General features: G+C 39.3%; 1 protein-coding gene across 2 annotated transcripts in view; it reads right to left on the bottom strand.

Annotated features, from left to right (window-relative positions):
• Positions 1-856: 856 nt before the first annotated feature.
• mta1 (metastasis associated 1) overlaps positions 857-22,959 on the bottom strand; it is a 56,887-nt gene continuing 34,784 nt past the window's right edge. The window contains exons 4-18 of one of the 2 annotated variants that reach the window (XM_084914069.1): positions 18,478-18,604; positions 16,468-16,531; positions 16,000-16,117; positions 14,767-14,869; positions 13,383-13,482; positions 12,775-12,963; positions 11,553-11,627; positions 11,326-11,384; positions 10,868-11,049; positions 10,074-10,225; positions 8,819-9,008; positions 8,620-8,709; positions 8,314-8,469; positions 5,655-5,803; positions 857-4,160 (exon numbers count right to left, since the gene is read on the bottom strand). In XM_084914069.1, coding sequence (XP_084770195.1) covers positions 5,694-5,803; positions 8,314-8,469; positions 8,620-8,709; positions 8,819-9,008; positions 10,074-10,225; positions 10,868-11,049; positions 11,326-11,384; positions 11,553-11,627; positions 12,775-12,963; positions 13,383-13,482; positions 14,767-14,869; positions 16,000-16,117; positions 16,468-16,531; positions 18,478-18,604 — 1,715 coding nt within the window. In that variant the 3' untranslated portion in view covers positions 857-4,160; positions 5,655-5,693. The remainder of the gene's footprint in view (positions 4,161-5,654; positions 5,804-8,313; positions 8,470-8,619; positions 8,710-8,818; positions 9,009-10,073; positions 10,226-10,867; positions 11,050-11,325; positions 11,385-11,552; positions 11,628-12,774; positions 12,964-13,382; positions 13,483-14,766; positions 14,870-15,999; positions 16,118-16,467; positions 16,532-18,477; positions 18,605-22,959) is intronic. The other variant, XM_084914070.1, reaches the window with a different exon arrangement.

The raw sequence follows: 22,959 nt of genomic DNA, 5'->3' as shown, positions 1-22,959 counted from the left end.
CTCCCTGAAACACAGACAGGAAGCATTATGTTAAAAGTGGATAATATAAAAGTTGCATCCAAAGAAAAATCACCTGTTTTTATTTTAGTTCTGTAGTTAAAAAAATTTCACAACAAAAGTGAATTACTTTACGTAATTGCTGCTGTAATATGATGTAAACTGTGGCGCTGACCTCCGTTTCAGCCTAAAACATATTTAATTCTCAGAAAACACATGCAGCACATAAACATAATTTCCAAACATCCATTGTTACTCGTTCCTGTTTAGACCTTTGATCTTAAACTAATGGACATGAGAGGATTTTCCCACAGGCTTCCAGCTGAATGAATATTTTAGGAGTTTGCTGAGGTATGAACCCTCACACATATCCAGTGACATCTGCATGTCTTTCTCTTTCAGTTAAAAGAAACCAGTCACAGTGTTTAGGGGCATGTGGTAACTTGAGTCTTATTGCCAAACAACTTACTTCAGCAGAAGAAAAGGTGCTCCAGGCACATGATGAAGCTGCTGTGTAGTCACAATCCAAGACATACATATAGTTCACAAACAAGAGCTTAAGTAAGGACTTTCCATGAGTCATTATAGGATTTATGAAAACTAATTTAATTCAATGTGCTGGCCAAGAAATATATGAGTCGGGGAGTGTGAATAGTACTGGAAAAATACAGTATGTAAAGTAGATGATACAGTCTAAACAACAGATAATGCACTGCCTGAGCCAATAAAGCACGCAGCAACAACAGTAATATTATGTACAATCATTAAACCTGACATAATGCACTACAGGACATAACTGAAATATTAATACGAACTCTAAGTGGTCTTCAAAGTACCTATAACAAGATTTAAAAGGCCATTCAGTGTTTTGAAAAACTTTATTATATGATTATGGTAATCTTATCTGTATGCTTGGGCACATCACTAACCAGGTATGATTTCAACTGGACATTAACGGCAGAGACTAAAATACCAAATAGACGGGATTTTCCATGAGGCCACATAAAGTAAGGAGGGATGCTCTTGCAGAATCGTTACGTTGGCAATCAGCATCGATCTCATCATCCAGATGAGCAGACTGGACCAGACTGCGCCTTTGTGATATGTAGGAATTGTAGCTGCAGGTACCTTAAATATCGAGTCCAGACAGAGGTGATGGGACCATGCCCCAAAGCTTTTAACAAAACATGCTGATCATCTTCCTCTTATCAGATAAGAAAAGCTAGGTGAAATAGCTTGAATAAAGCTGTAAAGGTGTCACAATATGGCTAGCAACGAGCTGTTTGATTTGCTTTAGCAACAAGTTCTTTACCTCAATATTGTGATTTATTAGCGATTTCTCCCTGTTAACATGTTCCTCCTGTTATTACTCACTAAAACAACTTTTTATTACAACGTACCAACTTGAAATCAGTGATCTTCTTTCCCAGATTTTAAATACTTCATTTTTTTTACTGTGTAGATTATTGCATGGATTTGATTTTGGGTTTGTAACATCAACATGGATTTTAACATATCAGTATTAAAAATACATCAGTACCACTTCTCACTTTCTCTGCTGATTGTGTGTCCTCCCTGATGAGCTACTTTAGTTAAATATGTAGTTTTCATTAAACTTTGCCTTTACACTAAGAACAGTTCAAAGTATATAGGGGTATTGTGCTTTTTATTATTAATTGACATTTTTGAGTCTTCATAACTTTGAACCTGGATGTCAGTAAAAAGGAGATCTGTCATATTCTTACACTTAGTTAGATCAGCCATCAACCCTACATGGCGATGGCTTTCAAATGTTTACCCAAAATGCCAAATTCTTTTTAGTTTTCACCTGTGAATGCTCAAAAATCAGATAAAACAGCCAGGTGTACCAAACCCTGTTTCTGCTAATACCCTGTACTTCACTTAATGACTTCTTTTACTACAGAAAGTAGACAGTCTTGTTTCCCCTTATTAGTCCTATAATTAAAATTTTTTACCAATTAGACTGGAATAGTGCAGCAGATAAATCTACATTTCCAAGTGAATACAAGTTGCAAAATTTGTACACATACTCTTTTATTGCTTTTTTGATGAAGCCAACTTTCTATTAGCTAACTGAAAATTCAAGATGAATGTCAACAAAGGCAAAAAGTTCCTCTTTTTTAAGATTATGTAAACTACACTTCCCTTTTTGAACGATCTTTGTGTCAAATGATACACATTCAACTTTGTAGAAGTCAACTTTAAAAGTCATTTTGTGATTTTTTTATATATATTTTTTCATTTTTTACATTTTCAAACAGGGTGTGGTGTGCAATAGTATAAATATGATTTGTCTCAGCTGCATTTCCTGAATGGATTCACCCCTGAACCCCCAAATCTCGTTTATTTATTTTATTTATATTTAGAGCAGATTGTCTCCTTGAATGTCTGCAATTCATGGATTCTGCATCCATGTATTGCTTGTCAGGTAAATTGGTGGTTCTAAAGTTGTTTTTGGAGTGACTGTTTAATGACTGTTTAAGCCTTCAAAAAAAAAAAAAAAAGGGGGGTGATAGCATGGAGAGATGAGCCAAGGGTGTGGATCAAATATGTAAAATTCAAATGAACTACACAGCAATATAATGGCATGAATATTAAACGTGTGCTTTCAGTGGTGTAAAAGGGTTTTAAGTTATAAATTTTGATTTACTTGAAGTCAAAAATGTAAAAATCAAGAGTAACATTTCTTAAATGTATCCAGTGGTTGAAATTCTGTAGTTGTTTCTAAGGTTGAAATGACAGTCAAGATGGAAAATGCAGAAGTTTTGACAACTCAAGTAGCTAATAGTATTTTTCACACTTCTCCAAGTGGACAAACCTGCAAATTCTGCTGCTTGTATCCACTTTTGAAAGATTGTTTCAGTTATCTGCTGCACTACAAGTACTGTAAACTGTACATGTGCTGTGCTTAGCATCATTACTGAAAAGTGAGTTCAGTCCACCATCACCTAAAGGCAATGATGCAAATTCACTAAATTGGTCAGCAAAACCACCAGCTTTACCCAGCCACTTGATTAGAGACTTTAAGGCTCAGATATGTTCTGATATAAGGCTAAAAAGCCAGCACAGGTTGTCAGGCGTCTACTGAGCCTAGGATGTTACCCAAAAGTGAAAAATGTTTGCAGGATATGAGATGTAATCTGCAGAGCTGCTAGCAAACATACAATAAACACACAAAGGACAGGACATGAAAGCAGAGCACACTCCTGCTTTTTTTTTTTTTTTTTTTTTTTTTAGTTTTCAGATGTTTGCTTACAAAACATGTTTCTGGTTGTGCATGAAATCTTTTCTAATACTAATCATATAACATATAAAGCAATTAGGAATGAAAAATTCTCCGTTATTTTTTGCATATACCCTGTTTGCATACCTGCAGGAGTAAGAAAGACAGGTAAACACCAGCTTGAAAACAGAACATTCAGTGCAACTTTCACCCCCGTGCACAGACACCAAAGGAAGAGGGGAAAAAAATCAATTACCTCTTTTTTTCCTTTTTTAATTACATTTTAGAAGCATAGATGCATTACTTATGAAAAAGGTAGAAAAAACACCAAGTCTTTCTCAATAAGTTAAACCTCTCTGGGCGAAGAGCAGGGCCGACTCACACAACAGAAAATTTCCTAGAAAGCATTCAAATTCAGAAAAACAAAAGACATTTTGAACTCGTGTCACTGAAATCAAAGTGCGTCACTCTCTTTTTTTTTTTTTTTTTTTCTTTTTAAACTTGAGAAAAAGAAAAACACAGAAGATGCAAGTGGCTTTTGTTACGTTCCTTCCACCCTTTTCCACAGGGTTTTTTGCAAGCATTTTTCTTGAAACTTCAAGTTTCAACGTTTGATCGACAAACAAATAAGCTGAGTTATAACTGGTAAAAAAAAAAGAAAAAGAAAAAAGAAAAACATTAAAATAACAATAACAATAATTACAAAGACAGTAATAACGAGAAATGTAAGTAATAAACACAGTCCTGTACAGTCAGGCTCATTTTCTGATTGACCACAGCCAAACTGATCGATTAGTCTTCAGACGTCTGATAGACTCATACTGATTGAAGAAAAGTAGCCAATGCTGTCGTCTCCTTTCAGCTGCCCTCGGCTATGGTTATAGTGGGAAAAGCCTCATCCAATTCATATCCCCCGCTGCTGTGGAAGAAACACACGAGGGAAAGGTTTTACACACAGTTAATGACAGCTGACAGCAAAAACTCTCAAAACTGGGCAAAAACCATAATGTTTTACCTCTATTTAAAACGTTAAAGTTTTCATACCCCTTAAACTCTTCTTGGCTTTAAAAATAATACTGAGTATTTAGTTTAACTGCTCTTTACCTTTAATGAAAGCACAAATTGTTTTTGATCTAATGCAACATCAAAACCAGTGTTAATTTTGACAACAAAGCTTAATTAGGTTTTATTCATCATTTAGGCATCTATATTCTTTTAGCTTTAGATTATAGTTGACTGAATCTAAAGTTTATTTAGTTGACCAAAATATAAAGTGTAACAGTTTACAAAGCACCTTATTTTCATTGACATCAAATTCAAAATGAGTCCACATTTCAACTCTTCTCTCCCTCCGACCCTGTTTATCAGGGGCAGACGTGACAACCTTCCTATGCAAGGAGATAAATTCTGATTGACTGAACGTAATTAGTTCTGATTGGAGTTATCTTATTTTCAAAAAAATAAAAAATAAAAATTAACACAGGTCAGAACATTTATTTCCATCTGGAATTGCATTAATCCCCCCCCCGCCGCCGCCGATTGTTTTGAAGATGGGAGAGACAAACCACTGTATGAGGTCTTCTCCAGCACATCCAAAACATTCTCAAAGGCCTTAAGGTCTGGATTTAGTTGTGGCTACTCCTATTCCCTGAACCACTAATCATAATTTGAGTCTGATGAATCCTAACATTGGTATCTTCCAATATCCCTGAAAGAAAAAAAATCCACTGCTGGGAAAAATCTGGTCACTCAGTATATGGTAGTCAGCTGATATTGACCTGACCACATGGAGCAACCCCTTCACAGGTTTGTAGGGTAGGCACCAAGCATGATGGGTGCATTCGCCTCTCTTCTTACCTTGATGCACTCATTACAGACCACATGACCTTCCTCCATTGCTCCATAGTCTAATCTCTGTTACCTAACAAACTGAACCCTTATTAGCCCAAGTTTAAGGCTACACAGCCACTTAGTCTCAATGCCTCTCTCTTCACACTGTGTTTGTGGAAATGCTCTTACTTTCATTATTAAAACACAGCTGTGACTTCTACTGTTGCCTTTTTTAGGATTTAAATTCACCAAACATTGAAGTGATGCAACACAATCATTAACAAAGATTTCCTGATCATATTTCTCCCTCAGTGAGAAGTTCACCACTATTCTTCAAAGTAATGTATCTGTAGGTTTGTAACCTAGTTGTAATAGATACAAGCACCTTAGATGCTTTCTTTGCTTTGATTTTTGATTTGTATTTTACTTTCGTAGCGTCTCAGGTTATAGGGGTAGCTGGATAGGCGTATGTTTTTCCTTTCCTCATTTTTGGTGAAACAACATTGTTAGACAGAACAGCAAAACTATTAATACAAAGCCAATTAAAAATAAGCATCCTCAAGGGTAAGTGGGGATTTCTCACCTCACTGAGGTTCGCAGTGAAGGTTGTCCCGCAGAGCGCTCAGTCCAGTTCATGTACCTCGTCCTGGAGGGACGATGAGGGCCGCACTGCTTCACTCACTCGTTTGGCCATAATGTCCCACTGTGGAGCCAATACTTTGGATTTGGCACCTAAAAAAAAAAAAAGAAGACCATGAGAGATGTCACAGGAGAAAACTAAAATAAATACAGCTCTAGTTTTTTAGTCTACTGGCAAACAAAAGTATTTTCAGATGCTCCCTTATTAGTAAGGGGCTGCACAAAATTATTGCTTTCTTCTGCCCTCTGCTGGCTACCTAAAGCACTTCAGCACAGAGGAAAAACTCAACACCAAACCTTATTTTTGCTGCGTTTTAGAAAACAACGTGTGCCTCCACATCTTCCACTTCACTACGTTTTATACGCTTCAATCAAAGCCCATCAGGCCAGCACCATTAACATTCACATTTAGTTGGCAGCACAACACAAAGTAGCAATAAAATGATGTAATATTCAAGTTAATTGATGTTCAAAATTGAAATTAAAAACTCTAAATGCACTCCTGCTTGCTAGAGAAGCAACGAAGGCTATTTTGCAAATACTTGTTAGTGAGATTTCATGGCAGACTGTCATTCAGACACAAAGTTATATTTCTGCATTGAGGTCTGAGCGCCTCTCCTCAGCATTTACATGCTACTATTACATAATATTGTTCCTATGCTGTGTTGTGGTCTCCCAGTTTCTTCTTTTCGTTCTACTTTTCTACTCCTCAAACGATTTCAGCAAATCATCGCAATTCTTGATGCTAGAAGGAGACTTTACTCGTCCCTTTCACCAGCTTTTTACTCACAGTAGAAGCTTCTATTCACAATGATGCAGCATATCTCCAACTTCATATATAGAAACATACTAAAGAATTTAATTGGCTGTTCCATATGTATAGTGTTGTCTGGGTTAAGCAAACAAGACAAAACGTAGCAAATTTTAAAAGTAGGAAAGTTGGATGAAAGAAGTTTCTTTTACCACTTGGGGGCAGCAAACACAAAGTTGCCATTTAGACAGACAACAAATACAAAAGTCAAGATTTAAGCCTCTTTTGGTCCCCTTTGTGGTCTCTACCAGCTCCTAAGGGAAATACAGCCCTTAGGTTGTTAACGCCTCGCTACTTTCATCAGCTCCTCACTGTGCCTGCTCGCAGCCAAAAAGATGCTGTGAGAGCGTGACAGTAAACCAAAACGGTAAACCTGCAGGCGAAACAGCTGAACAACGAGCTGAAACTCATTACGACGCTCCATAAACTCAATTTGAGCAGCAGACTTGGGTCACAATTTCCTGTGCGTTCTGACCACAAATGATCCCTTTCACCCTGCCACAAAACACAGTCATTTAATAAGACAAATAAATAACGACGTTTAAAAGTAATGAAAATAAACATGCAACAGAAACCCTTTCTGTCCTCTGATATGATTGCGTCAGCTAGTTGGAAGTGAAACAAATGAAAACTAATCCCTAATCCTCGAACCTGGACGATTTCCAACAGATCTCCTCCTGGTGTGTTATCCCAGCCTGGGCCTGAGGTGGGCTCATAGAGCAGTGGAGATACTCTCCCTCAGGATACACTTACCGAACCCTCCTGATCCTCCTTTCTCCCGTTACCATGACAACATAGACCGTAGCCTCCAGCTAAAGAAGCAAGGCCGATCGGATCCTGTTGCAATCTCCCTCTTGCTCTCTCCATCTTTCCCTGGCATTCTCTCCCTCTCTTCATTTCCCAGTCTGTCTCTACCCATCTCCCATTTCACAGGGGAGAAAGAAAGTGGGACATAACCCCCCAAAAAATAAATAAATAACATATAACAACATAAGAGCCCCACTCAAACTGGTAACCCTTCGGCAGTGGATCGTAACTATGTGCTGTAGCCGCAGAGGTTGCAGGTGTAGATTTATATTCTGCTTAAATAATCTGTGTTAAATGATTCACAATAGTGAGATAATAAATCTAAATGTGACATAATTGCAATAATTTAAAAAGGAATTTTTTAAATAAAAAGGCGAATATATTACGTATTATTTAATTCAACTTCAAAACACGAGAACTGCCTCTTTAATGGATCAAATGAGACAAGCAAACTACACCAAGACAAATTCAAGTTGCCTGTAAACCTTTCAAAACCCTTTGAATGTTTTTTAAAGGATATTTTCATTTTGAGCCACAAAGGGGATTTTGATTAAAATACATATTGATGGTACAAGTCTTTAACAACCAAAAAACAAAACAATGTTCAACATATCAAGCATAACTTGGGCATGTGCTGAATTCAAGCTTACAGACTTAAATGCTGATATATTTCTGCCTGCCCACAGATGCTGCACATCTGCAAGCCACATTGCAACCCACCCCCATCCCAGCCTGCTCTGTTCTATACGAAAGCCTTGATGCTGCTGCTGCTCTCCCCGCTTTTGGTTTTCCACATATCTGTGAGGAAGGGTGGAGAGGTGCAAGAACAAAGACATGCTGCCAAATATATACCACTGCAGATGGAAATAATCTTCTATGGTGGTTGTGACAAATAGTTCGGTGAAGATGAAATTCTTTGACGCTGACGAGGCAAACACATGCAGATTGTATATGTGCTTCAGAGTTTCTAGTCTGTCTGGCTCACCATCCAGTCCATTGTGCTGCTCATAGGTACGCTTGCCCAGGATGGTGGGAGAGCCGTTGTTGAGGATGGGAGAGGACTTTATAGGTGTCAGACTGCCTGTAGAGATTGACCCCCCGCGAGTCGGTGGATTGGGCTTGGATGGACGGGGATGTGCTTCTGAAACATGATCAGAGACACATGAAGAAAATGACAGAGGAAATAAATTCATTTTCTCATAATACATATCTCAAGGTATCACAGCCAGTTAAAAGTGACCTGAAAAACTAGAAACTGAAAAATGAACATGTAGTGGCGAACTGATCTCACCTAAATACCGAACAACAGACTCCAGAGGTTTACGTTCCACAGGTTTCAGCGGCAAAGGCTTTTTTGGCCTGACCGGTAATCGCAGAGCACCTGCACACATTCAGTGAAACAACATTGTCGTTAGAAATATGAGGACGTGTACAGAGTGCCCAAATGTTATAACATGTCATAGTTATGCATGAGGGAATCGGTTCCTTACATTCTGCTTTGATGGCTGCTGTGTTGACTGGGAGGTAGGGGTGCCTGGCCATATATCGAGGTCTGATGATGTCCTGGCAGGTGCGACGTGCCATCCGTGTTAGGCTGGTGGTCTGCAGGTAAAAAGCCTGCCGGGTCTTTACAGCAAACTTGGGGCTGCCGCTGTGGCGAAGGGGCAGGCCATGGGGGCTCTAGAGAAGGTTTAGAGGATGAGAAACTTCTTTTGTAACCAAAATGTAGAACAGCCTGTACTAGTGGAAATGTGTATTTACAGTTGAATGCTAAATGATGGATTAGGGAGAGATCAATTTATCACAGGACTAAAGACAAAGAAAACACCTGGACTAAAATCATTGTCTGATAGGAATTTAATGGCCACCAAAGGGAAAGAGATGCCTAGAGTCCTTTTTAACTCCCCCATAAAGTACCCGTGAAAGACAGTTAAGTTCTGACACGTCAGACAGAGATCACCCTCATTTAATTTCTGATGCAAACCCAGTCATTTTGTTCTATAAGCAGACCTGAAATATGCCAGAAAGTCCCTCAGTTCAGAAGAGAGCTTCAAGGGTTACTCCTAGTAATCTTTCAAAGGGTAAAGATTTAAAATGCACAACACATTTAAATGACTGGGCATGCTGAATGTTCTGTACTGTAGGGATTTTACTGAAAACTCAACAGGATTGTAATAAAAAATATTTAAAATAAAATAGGATACACTGCTCTTTATTAAAAAGGACAAAAACCACAAGAAGAGAAATGCATAGATGTATGGTGTGTTTGGCATCTGTAGACCCAAAATTAGGACATTGTGGTACTTTCTCTCTTGAAGTAATAAATATTATTTTTTCACAGGTTGTGGTGGCCGCATTCAAACCTGGAAAGACCTACTTTTCCAGCTTTGATTCATTCTCGAGGCTTACTGGGACACTTAATGGAACTGGGCTGTGATTAACTCCACCTTTGCTTTTCCTACTGTCATAAGACAAAATGTTTGCTTTTAAAAAAAGCATCATTTGGACCATTTTCCCCCAAACAATAATATCATACTGATTCAAGCGTCTCAGATGTCATTTTCATTTTATACAATGACTGGGTTATTTTAAAAAGGCAAAATTAACTTAACTAATAACCGACATTGGATTTTTCTCTGGAAGATGAACTTTTGGTGAACTACAAGGTTTCCGGCAGACAGTAAGGCTGTTATTTGTGGAAAGGAAACAAAGTCAATATCTAGTGAAGCATGTGTGAGCTTGTACCATGTTGTTACGGTTGGGTCCGGGCCTCTCGCCATCCAACCTCGTGGGCATCTTCAGCCCTCCGTATTTCTTCCAGTAGGTCCAGCATGAAGCGCACAGGCGACATTGCATGTTGGGAGGTCCCCACGAGTACCACTGGTAGGAGCTGCTGGCTATACACACAAACACACAGCACAAAATCACATGGCTAAGCAGAGATGATTACAAAAAAATCAAAAATGGGTGTAGTGAGCCCTAGCTTTAATCATTCATCATTAAATTAAGTACAGCCTCTAAAATAATTCAAACAATACTTTGCTGCAGGGCACATAAGGCCATTTTCTCTTCTCTCTATTATGGAAATCCAATATCAAATGTGTGCCGCATACATAGAGCACAGAGCAGATCGTTAAATTATCTGTATTAGATTGAAAATACACCGATCTGAAGACAAGGATGATGGAGATCAACATAGGCTGATGATCTTGGATGCTAGCTAAATAAAAATTAGGAAAATCAGTACAAAAGGATGTTGTCATCACGTATACTAAAAATACAGACGCAGCACCCAAGATCCGTACCAGGTTAATTATCGAGCGCAATTAAAGAAGCAAATAGATTTTCACACCGAGACTGAAAGATGTTTAATTGTCGCATCAAAACTGATTAGGATTTGCAAACATCTGAGGCTTTGACTGTATATCTATCACGACAATCTCATTTCCTCTAAGGAGGAGAAAGAACTCTTACATCAGGACACAAATAACAGTAGCTACTGCATTTGCGCAATAACAGGTCACAACAGAATGACTTACTGTAGCAGCTTTCACAGGCTCTACCCAAGCCTGGGGTCGGCACTGAGCCTGGAGGTCCTGGGACCGCTGTACCCGCTGTACCCACTGTACCCGCTGTACCCGCTGTACCCGCTGTACCCGCTGCTCCATTTACCAGAGCTGGCTTTACATTGTTACTCAGCTGGTTAGGGTTTGGCTTGTTACTGATATAAGAAGAGATACAGAGACAAGACATTCACCAAGAGAACAAATAATATTCATCAGCCTGCAACCAGAGACAGTAGTTCCACTGATCCAGTACTGAGAACGTTCGTGAATAATAAAAGAAGAGTTTGTATTGTATAATGAGCGACAAGTGCTGAACTTTAAAATACCAGAGTTGTTGCTGTGACCTTCTCCGCAGCATCGACTGATTTAATACTTGATAATATGTAGGAAAATGAAAGCAGGCTGATAAAATGCTGCATCAAAGTACTCACTAGTTGGGGATGTAGACCTGCTTCAACTTGCTTTCTGCCTCGGCTGCTTTTAATCGTTTCTGGAGCAGAAAAGGAGGTTGTTGACGAGAAGTGCAGTTAGACCTAGTGAATTTCTAACCTTTAGGTACCAACAACAGATTTGTGAATCGCATGCAAATATAAAATTAATGAATATGGGTCACTTAGTTTTCTTTTTTCCTTAAGAAATGTATAAAGGAAGTTGTTACCTGCTGTACATATCTATCTGTGGTCTTCCACATGTAGTAATACTCAATAATACTCGTCAGGGATTTCCAGGGCAACTACACAGGGACAGAAGAGGAAAATAATTATGGTTTTAGTTGAGGTGATGTTATGGGAACAGATAGAAAGAGAGGAAATCTTGCTGAAGGCAGGGAATGTAAAATTAAAGCTGAAACTCTTAGTTGATTACATGATCATTAACAACTTTAACTAACTGAGAAATTAAGGTTGCAGGTACTCAAATAAGATGAGTCTCCCTTTCGTGACATTTATAATTATAAATGCTAAAATATCTGTGTATTTCTTTCACATTTTAAGGAACACACACGCATTCAACCTGATGTAGTACTCGCTCATTAAAAAGGTAAAGATACGATTAAAAAACTGAAGCTAAATCGTTACATTGCCTCTATGAAGTTTGAAAGAATATGAGCCTTTAAGTGGTGGCCCCACCCATACTGATGGTGTAGTCTTGTTGTTGGAAAAAAACCTCAAGTAGAAACAAAAGTCTGCAGCACTGACAGCAGATGGCCACCAGGTGGCGGACTGATGCACACAGTGAGAGAACACTAAAGGCAGCGCCACTCTTCTCAGCACTGAAGAACATGAGGCGCATCAGCAGAGAAGAGGCAGCTTTCACTGGATGTTTGTTTAAAAGAGAAAATAAATGCTCACTATTCATTCTTACCATGGGGCTGGACACAGAGCTTCTTTACAAGACTACTGTTATGCTTGAAAGTTGCATAAAAGGAAAATCAGCTGAACACCTAAACGAAGTCTAAAATGGGGAGAATCATAGGACTGGTTTGAGCTGTAAAGGTGTTGGCAAGTTAACTTCTAGAGGGTACGTATTACAACCAGAGCTCTCTCCAGGATATTCCTTTATGTTTTCTGCACATAAAATTCACAATTTAATATCAGTGCAAATTGCTGCATAAGTTGATAATTATAAAGCATGATGAGCTGAGAAAAATCTGTAAAATAAAATGAATTCAAGTGGCTGTATTTGCAGCTCTTAAATAAACCAAGGACACTTTGCAATACATTTTGTTATTCTATTTGAAACCCAAAGTGGAAAACAGCACTTCTATGTCTGTCTGCCCGGTTCTCAGCTTACAGTCTTTATGTAGTTTCATATACTGCACACAAATATGACAGAACAAAAGCATGTTTCCTAAAATCAAATCCTACTGTTTTCCCACTTACAAAATCCTGCTGGATGTCGGTAAAGTCTTTGCCGTATTTCTCGAGGGCCTCCTCAAAGAGGTTGGCCTCCGAGGCGCTCCACTCCTCCATTTCATCCCTGCAGAGGACGGGTCCACCCTGAGGAACCAGTGCTGCGATGGCTCGAGTCATGTCGTAGCCTGTAGCATGGAGGGTGTCCATGGCATGAAACTAAATACAAGACAAATCCATGTCAGTGCATGAGTTGAACCAATCATGCATTTCATTGCAGCTATATGATTATAGTTTACCAGTTTAGAGTGTGTAGACACAGCCTCCATGAGAGTATCTGAGCTGTTTCTGTGTGTGTGCATGTGTGTTTGTGTACATGTGGGTAGCTAGGGCTCTCATCCATGTTTTATATATGAGGAAAGGATCTAGGGCAGAATAGACCCACACTAGGCTGGCTAGGTTTTGGGGCCAAATGCTTGTTAAGGATAACCAAACACAGGCTTCAACAATCACTAACAGACTCACGCGCAAGGATTTTCTGATTAACAGTCCTCCTTCTCCACAACACCTTTCACATGTCATGTGTTAACAGTTTAAATCAAATCATATATATCAAATCATATATATGTCTATCTCACCAAGGTGATGTCCCTGGAGGCTGCAGCAGCACTCATATGTAGGCTGGGCTGTCGGACAGAGCTACTGCAGTCCAAAGCTCTGGCAAAGGTACCTACTGACCTGTGGGACACATGAGAAACTATTGATATAGTTCCCTTTACAGAACAAACATGGAAGTCATATCAGCGAAGTCCTAACTTTGGTTCTTCCTAATAAAATATTCAACTCTGTAGTGTGGTCAGACAGATAATGCACCTCAAGCAAATTTAGACCTCAACAGGCTAAAACTGCTTAGCAACCAAATATGGCTTGAAAACTAGATATTCACAGATTTTAGGAAATGTTTGTAGTACTTATTAGTTTTAGTGAATTCATGTATTTTCTCTCACGCTGAGAATTAAATAACTGCAGCATCTTTACCAGGTGCAATCATAGCGTTTCACAACAAATCAAAAGTTCTACCACATTTAAATCGTCAATCTTCCTGAGCAGCAGTGCGCCACTTTCAGTGCGGCTATTTTATTTTCTATTTCTCGTTCCCTGCAAGTCCCACTCAGATTACTTGCACTTGTGTGTCCATAATGTGCACTGGATCTGCTCAGCTGTGTAAAAACAATGACTCCTCAACTTGAATTACATAAAGGGGAATAGAATGAAGTCTCAGGGAGCCGTAGTTGAGACCATTTGTTGTAAATTTTCTCCCTCAACCACCTCAGGACAGAAAATACAACAACAACAAGCATGTTTCTGGTGCCACTCCTCGCTGATGTGCCCTCGCTCTCTCCACCAGTTATGGGGGTTGGGCTGGGTCAGCTTGACAGAGAAATTGATGTTTGCTCTCTGGCAAGTCGGAGCTCCACGGTAAAATAATGTGCCCATACAAGTAGTCAGAAACGGACTTCCAGGAAGCGATGTAAAAATAGCAGCTGAGCTGGAACCAGTCCAGATGTGCACAAAGACATGATGTCAAAGAGAAAATTGGAACAATTTAAAGAGGTGAGGTTTTTCAATTTAATGACTCAAAAAACGTCTTTATAGCACCCCATAATGCCCGTTCAGCGTGTTTTTTTTTTTTAACCTTGCCTTGACCTTTAGGAAGTTTTAGACTAGCTCTTGGATTCAAGTACACCTGATTAAATGTAGCGCACTCCCTGAAAAAAAAAAGTATGCATGTGTTTTATAATAACTGTCATAATTGTTTTTAGATGCACACAAATAAAAGCCAGAAGTCACGGCTCTAAGACTGGATGGATTAGGTTTACTTGACACAGTTTTTTAACAAGTGAGGTAAATTTACCTCAGCATAACTAACTTTATAACTAACTCTCTCTGAAATTGAAAGAAATTACACAAATCAGATTTGTTTTTGTTATTGTTATACATTTCATGTCTGAGCTGACTTACCGTGCTACTACTAAAAACTGATCAATCTGTTTCTCTGTCAGTGAGCTGTTGGGGTCCCAGATCTTCTCCTCCATTTTCTCCAGGTCCCTGCCATCATCCTCACCTAAATGCACCACAAGACAAACAAACGTGGATGCAAGTCCATTTTTAATGCTCTCCAAGATTGCCATGGGTCTTTATCGGGGGAAAAAACAACAGCAAACACAAACAAAACTCAAGTTCAATTGTCTGCAATTTTCCTTTTAGATTAAAATAATAAATAAATCCTGCTTTGTGTGGGGCTTTAATGAATCCCAGAGTTGAAGAGGTGGGCTCTGTCAAGTTGCCAGCCTTCAACCAACGAGCCAGCCTGCCTGAGATTCTAACACATGTAGAAGAATTTCATTAACATGGGTTTAATTAGCAAGCCTAGTGTCCCATGGTGCTTTAATTGCAATTTCAGATGCATCCCACCTGCTAAGAATAAAATTCTGGCAAAACACAGGATGCCAGCAAAACACCATAATCTGGCAGAAAAACAGTCACATTTGAAAATGATTACCTGATTAATGATTACCTTACAAACTATTGGCAGAGAATGCCCGGAAAATATCCTTCTGCTCATCTAAATGGAAATAATAGTGGATTTGTGTTACTAACAAGTTGGATTTAAAAACATTACAGTTTGTACAAAACTGTCAAGTCCCAGTTATTAAAATGAATGCTTACAAATATTTTGCTACACTTTACGACCTATTATATTTCATCGTGGGTGTATACCTCAACGACAGCTTTTTTGATGTCAGATTTGGGATGCGTTATGAACAGTTGTCTTCTCTGTGGGTGACTGCAAAGTCATCAATTGTGCAACACGAATGCAATAAACTGTTATTTCAAATGCTGTGATTATGTATAATCATTGTTAGTCCACAGTGTGATTGCCATGGAAACCCAACTTGGTTGTTCTCTCAACTTTACTCGTAACAGAAAAGAGGAAAAAAAAGTGGTGTATTAAGGCAGAAAAGTCATCAAAGTTCATGACATGTTCCTGAAATTTGAGCAGTTGCACAAATATTAAAAAGTTTAACAGTCTGAGCCACGACTGTCAAACTTTTCCCATTAATGCAGACATATTGCTAAAAAAAATAATCAGTCCACTGCAGGGTAAAAAGTGCCCTGCAGAAAATGGATACAGTGCTTCTAAGCGAATAAGTCATTTTTAAAAAGCAGCCAAAAATTTTAAGCACAACGTACCTTCCTTCAGGAGGTCGGTGATGTCGGCCTGGTACTTGTTCCCAACACGGATCTCCCCCTTATCAGCCAGCAGGGTCTTCTGCTGAGGGTCGTATACCAGCGAGTAGAAGAAGGCATCCTGGGAAATACAGATGACAGGAAGGTGTGAGGATGCAATGAAAGGAACAGGAAGCGGGATGGGCGAGCGGAGAGGCGAAAGAGTGGGGTGTATCAGTTGGTCTGCGTGCGTGTGTGTTTGTGTCTGTGTATTTCCCCCCTCTCCTAGTCTCTCGTCTCCTCATTACAGTACGTGAAAAGAACATTCTAGGTCAACACGTTGAATAATTCATCTGGAAACAAGAATCTTTAAACTCATAAGATTCTTACTCTCCTCTTCTCTCTCTCACACACACACACACACACACACACACACACACACACAGAAATCTAAAACCTAATTACAGTTGAGACCCCATCATGACCACGTACCTCTCTGTCCAGGTAGGACTTCAGGGCTTCTGTCTCGTTCAGCAGCGTCACACAGCACTTTCCCCTGAAGGATGTAAGAAACACAGTTAAGGAAGAAGTGAGAGAAAAAGAAAGAAGAAAAAAATTAAGAAAGACACAGGAGGAAGTCATAGAGGAGAAAAGTATGAGCCAATATTTGACATGTGAAACATAGAAAAGCAGACGGGGCTTAAAGTTCATGGGATTTTAAGTGGTTATGTAAGTGCAAGATGAAAGCTGCTCTCTGGTCCAAACTCCTCTGCAAGAGAAATGTAGGATACAGCTCAGAATCTCCAATGATGGTATTGATTCAGGTCCAGTTTGCCCAGCTTGGTTTTTTGGGGTTTTTTGGGGGATAAATCCTGGTCCAGTGTGTTGACACCAACAGCACTCATTCCTGTCCCCAAACTGCTACAGTCTGAACTGAGATTATTTACCAGCTAATTAGTCATACCTCTCTAGCCTGAAGCAAATACGATTTGGCAGGGTAATAAACTCAAGCACACTGTGTAACCTCGCCACACACTGTTAAGTTAGAAAACTTAATCAAGCTTGAATTCTCACTAAACAAACTGCTCATCAGAGCATTTTTATTCAAGCAGATGTCAGTTTGCTCTTCTTGTGATTTCAGAAATGTCAAGTAATAATACGCTAATGATTAGGTAGGTTTGCCTCGAGCTTACTGATGAGCAAAGGCAGGTTTATATCTAGAAACAGCTTTCTGTTGACATTTACTGCTCAGCGTGTACCCTGCATATGAGTGAATTACTTTGTGTCTGTCTTTCTCGCCAGCACAGCTTCACGTATAGCAGGCAATGTAACATCAAGGAAATTGCAGTACTTGCATCAAAAAGCATGAATACACATTATAACAGTATAAATGAGTTCATGCAATGCATGTAAATAAAAAAATTGCAACATGGAAATGGGAATAATCAGAAGAAATTTGCAAATATTTGTTATACTGTAGGTCTTAACATTATGATGCAATCAAGATTCGCTTTTCAGTATTCGAAAATTATCTTATTAATCAATGCAAACAACGTAAACTGCATTTGTGATGTGAATAAGTCCACCTTTCCTACACTTGATCTAAATTTCCTACTTAAGCAAAAGGTGATTCACAGTCAATAATGCTGCAATCCATCTAAATTTTAGGGTCGCGTTACACAGGCCCAGAGACCAGTTACCAATCATCTGGCAAAGCAACAACAAATGTTCCTCAATCTGGTCCAAGTGGTTGCTGACCTACACTGGCTGCAAAAAGGTGCTGCACCAAAAACCTCTGTGTGATTTCTCTGGTCGCTAGCAGATTGCTGCAGTCGCACAAGAGCAATCTCCAGCAATCACTTGCAGCCACTGGAGGTATACACATTTTTTATCCCCCCTCGCAACTGGTGGTTGCCAGATGGTTACTAACCGGTCTCTAGGCCTGCGTAACTGAGGTGTTAATCAGCCTAAATTTTTACTCATTTATAGTATCAATACTGCATTAAGCCACTGCTCATTAGCTGAAAATTTCTAACCACTACCAATTTTTATTAACCCCCTATTTGCTTGAAGCCAACACAGAAAAACGACAAAGCATTCATCCCTGATAGTATTCATAAAAAAAAAAAAAGACAAAACAAAAAATGAGCTGCCATTTTTTCATCTTGTTATAACCATAAATTCATAACTACTTTTTCTAAAAACAAGTCGGTTCTGTCTGTCTTGTTTTCTCTTCACCGACCCCCTACCGTCTAGGAAAGTTTCATCAGAAATGTTCTGTTTGGAGAAAAATTTGGGTTTGTTGAATCAACTGTAACCCAAAAGATTTGGATGAAAAGATGAAGAAACATTTAGTGAACAGAACTTCAGTCACAGCATGAGATGGTATTTGAAACCAAAATAGAATGTCAAGTAGGTGGGTGGGTTTAGAAGTTGCACAAGCAAGTCCCACAAAAAGAAGGTAAATAAAGCATCTAGTCCTGTGACACAAATGAAGTATACCTGATGTGTGTGGCTGGTAAAGACTCCAGCTGGCGAGAAAGGAAGAGTTCTCTGTGTCTGAGCTGGTGTTTCTGTTTCTCCGGGAGATCCCGCATCTCTGGATTCTCCATCTCCTCCTCCAGCTCCCCTAGGTGAAGAAAAAGAAAAGAAAAAAGGAGGAGGAGTGTCAAACATAAGTACTTTAGATTAGGCAGAACGATGAAGTCCATAAGCGGGGGGGAAAAAAAGTGAGAATGGCAAATGAATCGGCTGAAGCCACACACTCCACACAGAGGATGCACATTTGATGAGCGGCAACGATGGAGCCCCCAAGGAGAGGGAGAGCTGTGCATATATACAGATATTTTACATAAAGTGGTATGAATCAAACAGGATGTCAAGTGGACTGAGATCGCTTGGCTCAGTTCTACAAAAAGTGAAGTAAAAGGCCCAATCCAGCCTTTGAGGGTGTAAGGTAGCACAGAGTGACACAGTTTAATGTGCTATTGTTGGTAGTTATTCCTGCTATAATACAATCAGAAATCTAATCAAAATATAATCAAGAATCAATAAAATCCAATAAGAAAATAACCACTACAATGATAAATATTTAAATCTTTCAACCCAGACTGTCTTTGTGTGTGTGCACTCGTTCTGTGCAGACGCGACCTTGAGCTCTGTTTGTGTGCGTAAGGAGTTAGCCTAAACAATAGTCTGTGTGACAGAAAAGTGGAGCAGGCAGAGAGACAGATGCAGAAAAGGGTTTGGATTTTATTGTGCATGAATAGCAGAAGAAGTAATTTTTAAGTCTGTTTCACCTCAAATCCTGCAACATCCCAGGTATCGCTGTTACCTTAGGATTGTTCATGCTTTTAATGCCCTTCTACTGATATGCTGTTTGTTATGTCCTGTATTTTTAAGCAAAAAAATGTAATTCAAAAGTTAAGAGCATGAGAAAAATTACAGAAAAAAATATACACCTGTAAAGAGATTCTGATGTTAATTCTTTGATGTCAATATAGAACAAAAACACAAAAGGGTTTTTTGTTTGTTTTGAAATTTGAAGCCATCCATAAATGATCAATAAAACAGTCCAAACATATGCAGTTAGTGGGGTTGGGTTAACAGGTGATTCTAAGCTGGCCATAGGTGCGAATGTGAGCGTGAATGGTTTCTCCGTGTTAGCCCTGTGAGACTGGCAACCTGCCCAAGGTGTACACCCTGCCTCTCGCCCTATGGCAGCTGGATAGGCTCCAGCCCTCCTGCAACTCTGAACTGGATAAGTGGAAGAAGACTGGTGGATGCATACATGGATGGACATTGTTTCAATTGCATTTTTGAATATTAAGGTAAGTTTCCAAAACAATTTGTTGGGTTTAAAAATCGTCAAAAAAAGTTGTACTGCAACTTTTGTACTACACTTGCAAAAAGATAAAGTATTCCAGGAAGTTGGCACCATATATATATCAGCCAGCTGCAAAATACATATTTTTTTTTAAATTCCCTCTCCCACTAAAAACACAAGGTCCAGATAAGCAAAATCAAGGCTTTGGAAAGTTTCTGGGTTCAAACCTGCTGGGCAACTGGTGTCTGCCTGTTTGGGATTCTAAATTGGCCATAGGTGTGAGCTAGGGGTGGGCGATAGAAACGATAGAAACGATATAAATTTGGCCAACGATAGAGATTTTGACTATACCGCTCTATCGCGATAGCGCATGTTGATGATGTCATCAAGCTGCGCCTGTTTTGGTCAAAAGCATGCAGTGGCTAAAACCATTATTATCTGCAAATTATGCCGACAGTCATAGCAAAGACATGAAGCACTTTTGAAATATGGGGAAAGCCAAAAACTGCGCTTCCTCCACTTCCGTAACATTGATTCATTAATGTTGAATTCTCTCGCAGCTGCTCTATTCCCATGTTGTTGCAGTATATTAATAACTAACCTTGTATTGTGGATGAATGATCTCAGTTGTTCTCCTGACTGAAGTTTGGCCCGTGTATAGCATCCTGCTATGGGATTGCATTTGTCCCAAACCACCAGAATCCCTCACGTTAACTTTTATCGAGTGGGAAAAAAAGTTGGCGTTCATCCTTCAGCTTCACTGTGCTAATGTTATGCTAACATAGCTGTGTTTTAATTAGTTTCAAAAATCTCTCAGTCAGAACATGGTATGTCATGTTTAGGTGGAAATTAGCGAACTAACTTCCTGCTAACTTCTACCTCCGTTAAATTTAATAAATTCTGTTTTCATGGATGCCTGGATGTTAAACTTAATTGTTACACCTGGTAAAGCGGCAAAGCTGATGATTTTATTAAAGATGAAAGAATTTAGACCGTTTTTAACTCTTAGTGTTCGTTTGACTTTGGGACCTGAAATGGACCCACATTACTCCGCGAAGCTCCTCACTACGGCAGCCGTAATGCTCTGACAATCCATCAAGCAGTGCGGCTTACCAAAGTTGTACTAAAACATTTTTTAACAGATTTCTGCACGCCCAAAACGGTTCGAGGTCAGTAAGCACAACCAGAATTCATACATAAGGCACACTCTCGATTTTTGAGAAAATTCAAGGATTTGAAGTGTGCTTTATAGTGTGGAAAATACGTTATACAGAAGAAAAGAATATATCGCGATATATATCGTTACCGCACATTCTTCAAATTATATCGCGATATGAATTTTAGGCCATATCACCCAGCCCTAGTGTGAGCGTGATCATAAATGATTGTCTGTCTCTCTGTGTTAGCCTGCCATCCTCCCCAGGGTAAACCTTGTCTCTAACCAAATGTCAAATAGGACATGCTCCAGCCTCTCCCATGACCCTGAATTAGATAATAGGTTAAGAAACTGACTGAATGGATGGCTGACTGGATAAAAGAACGGCTGGGTCGTATATTTCCCAGAACACAACCAATAAAATCTTTCTGTTAGTCTCTCTCACCTTGTTACCGTTATTTTTAAGACTTGATAAAAGCCCCCCTTTTTTTTTTTTTTTTTTTTTTTTTTTAAATAATCACAGAAGACATTTATTTAACTGTTCTGACAAATTGGATAGTATATTGACTGACTAATAAGCTGAACTTTAGGTGTAAAACTCAGGAGTTTCCCTTTAGTTGCGTGCTGCTGATTGAGCTAATTTCTCTTGAGTCAGAAGCTGAGCTCAAAGATTTGTCTTCTATTAGTTGTACTTTAGACACACACACACACACACACACACACACACACACACACACACTCTCTCTCTCTCTCTCTCTCTCTTTCTCTCTAATGTTTGCATGTAGAAAAAGCAAAAATCAAAGGGCACCAGGTGAGATGAAGGGGAAGGAAAAAAAGAGAAGAGAACAGTTCTAGCAAAGGGGCCAAGAATGACTGGACAGAGAGATTGCTGAAGAGATGTCTGCCTGTTTAAGTGAGCCATGTATCTGAGTCATCCTTTAGTAAAAGATTGAGCCATGGCTAGTGGGTTAATACATTTCCAATATTAATTCCTATTCCCGTGGATGTGGATGGATGAGGGAAACGCAGAGGGAAAAGGAGATGAGATGGATGGTAAAATAAACAGAGAGACGGAAAACAGCAGAGAAGAGCACAGAAGAAAAATGTGACAAAAGTGATAAAGAGAATGGGAGCTTAAGATGAAGGCCGAGCAACATAAACACATCGAGGAAACGAGAGAGAGGTAGAAGGGGAGCGATAGAGAAATCAGCAGGGAGAGCCGGAGTGAGAGAGTGAGGAAGGAGGCCGATGAGAGAGCAGAAGTGAAACGAAGAGCGGGAGAGCAGTCAGTACGTGCTCCAATTCATTTGGAGTTTCATTAGAGGAAGCGAGACAGAAAGAGGGAGACAGGGAGCAGAACAAAAGCAATCAAGGGATTTTCAGGAGAAGAGATGTGTGGCCAAAATCAATAAGTACTCCATCTCTCCCTCACTCTGCCCAGCACTCAGCACCCAGCAGACACTATCAATGCCCAGGCAGAGCAACGCAGAGGCACGCACACACACACTCACACTCAGCGTGGGCTTCACCATCTTCTTCCATGTGAAGGCAGGAAAATATGGACCAAGATCCAAACAGGAAAAGTACCAGAGATTAACCTGAGAGATGTTTTGTGAATCTCATTTCTATAAAGATACTGTACTGATGTTCCCAGCAGTTACCATGATCAGTACACATCGGTTTTCCTTTACAAGACGTTGCTCTGGCATTTAAAAAAATCAATCAATCAATCAAACTTATATTGTGCAAATAAAGTTGTGTTGAATATCAGTGAAACTGGCTTTACTGTGATGCAAAAGTATGCATAGAAAATATTTACCAGTAAATCAATGTTTTGGGTATTTTTTTTGGACAGTAAATACATTTAAAACTAGTAATTAGACTCAGTGTTACCTCTGATTGAATATAACAATAAAGTACTGTTACTAGAATTCTTTCTTTCTTTTTTCATCCAAAGTGAGGAAAAAGAGGAATTATATACAGTAAGATCCAAAGCCGGAGT

Source organism: Perissodus microlepis, chromosome 19, assembly GCF_051167445.1.
Source record: "Perissodus microlepis isolate ML-2025 ecotype Zambia chromosome 19, ASM5116744v1, whole genome shotgun sequence".
NCBI classification, from domain to species: domain Eukaryota; kingdom Metazoa; phylum Chordata; class Actinopteri; order Cichliformes; family Cichlidae; genus Perissodus; species Perissodus microlepis.
Note: the sequence above shows the minus strand (reverse complement) of the source record. Positions and strands in the feature narration are given on the sequence as shown.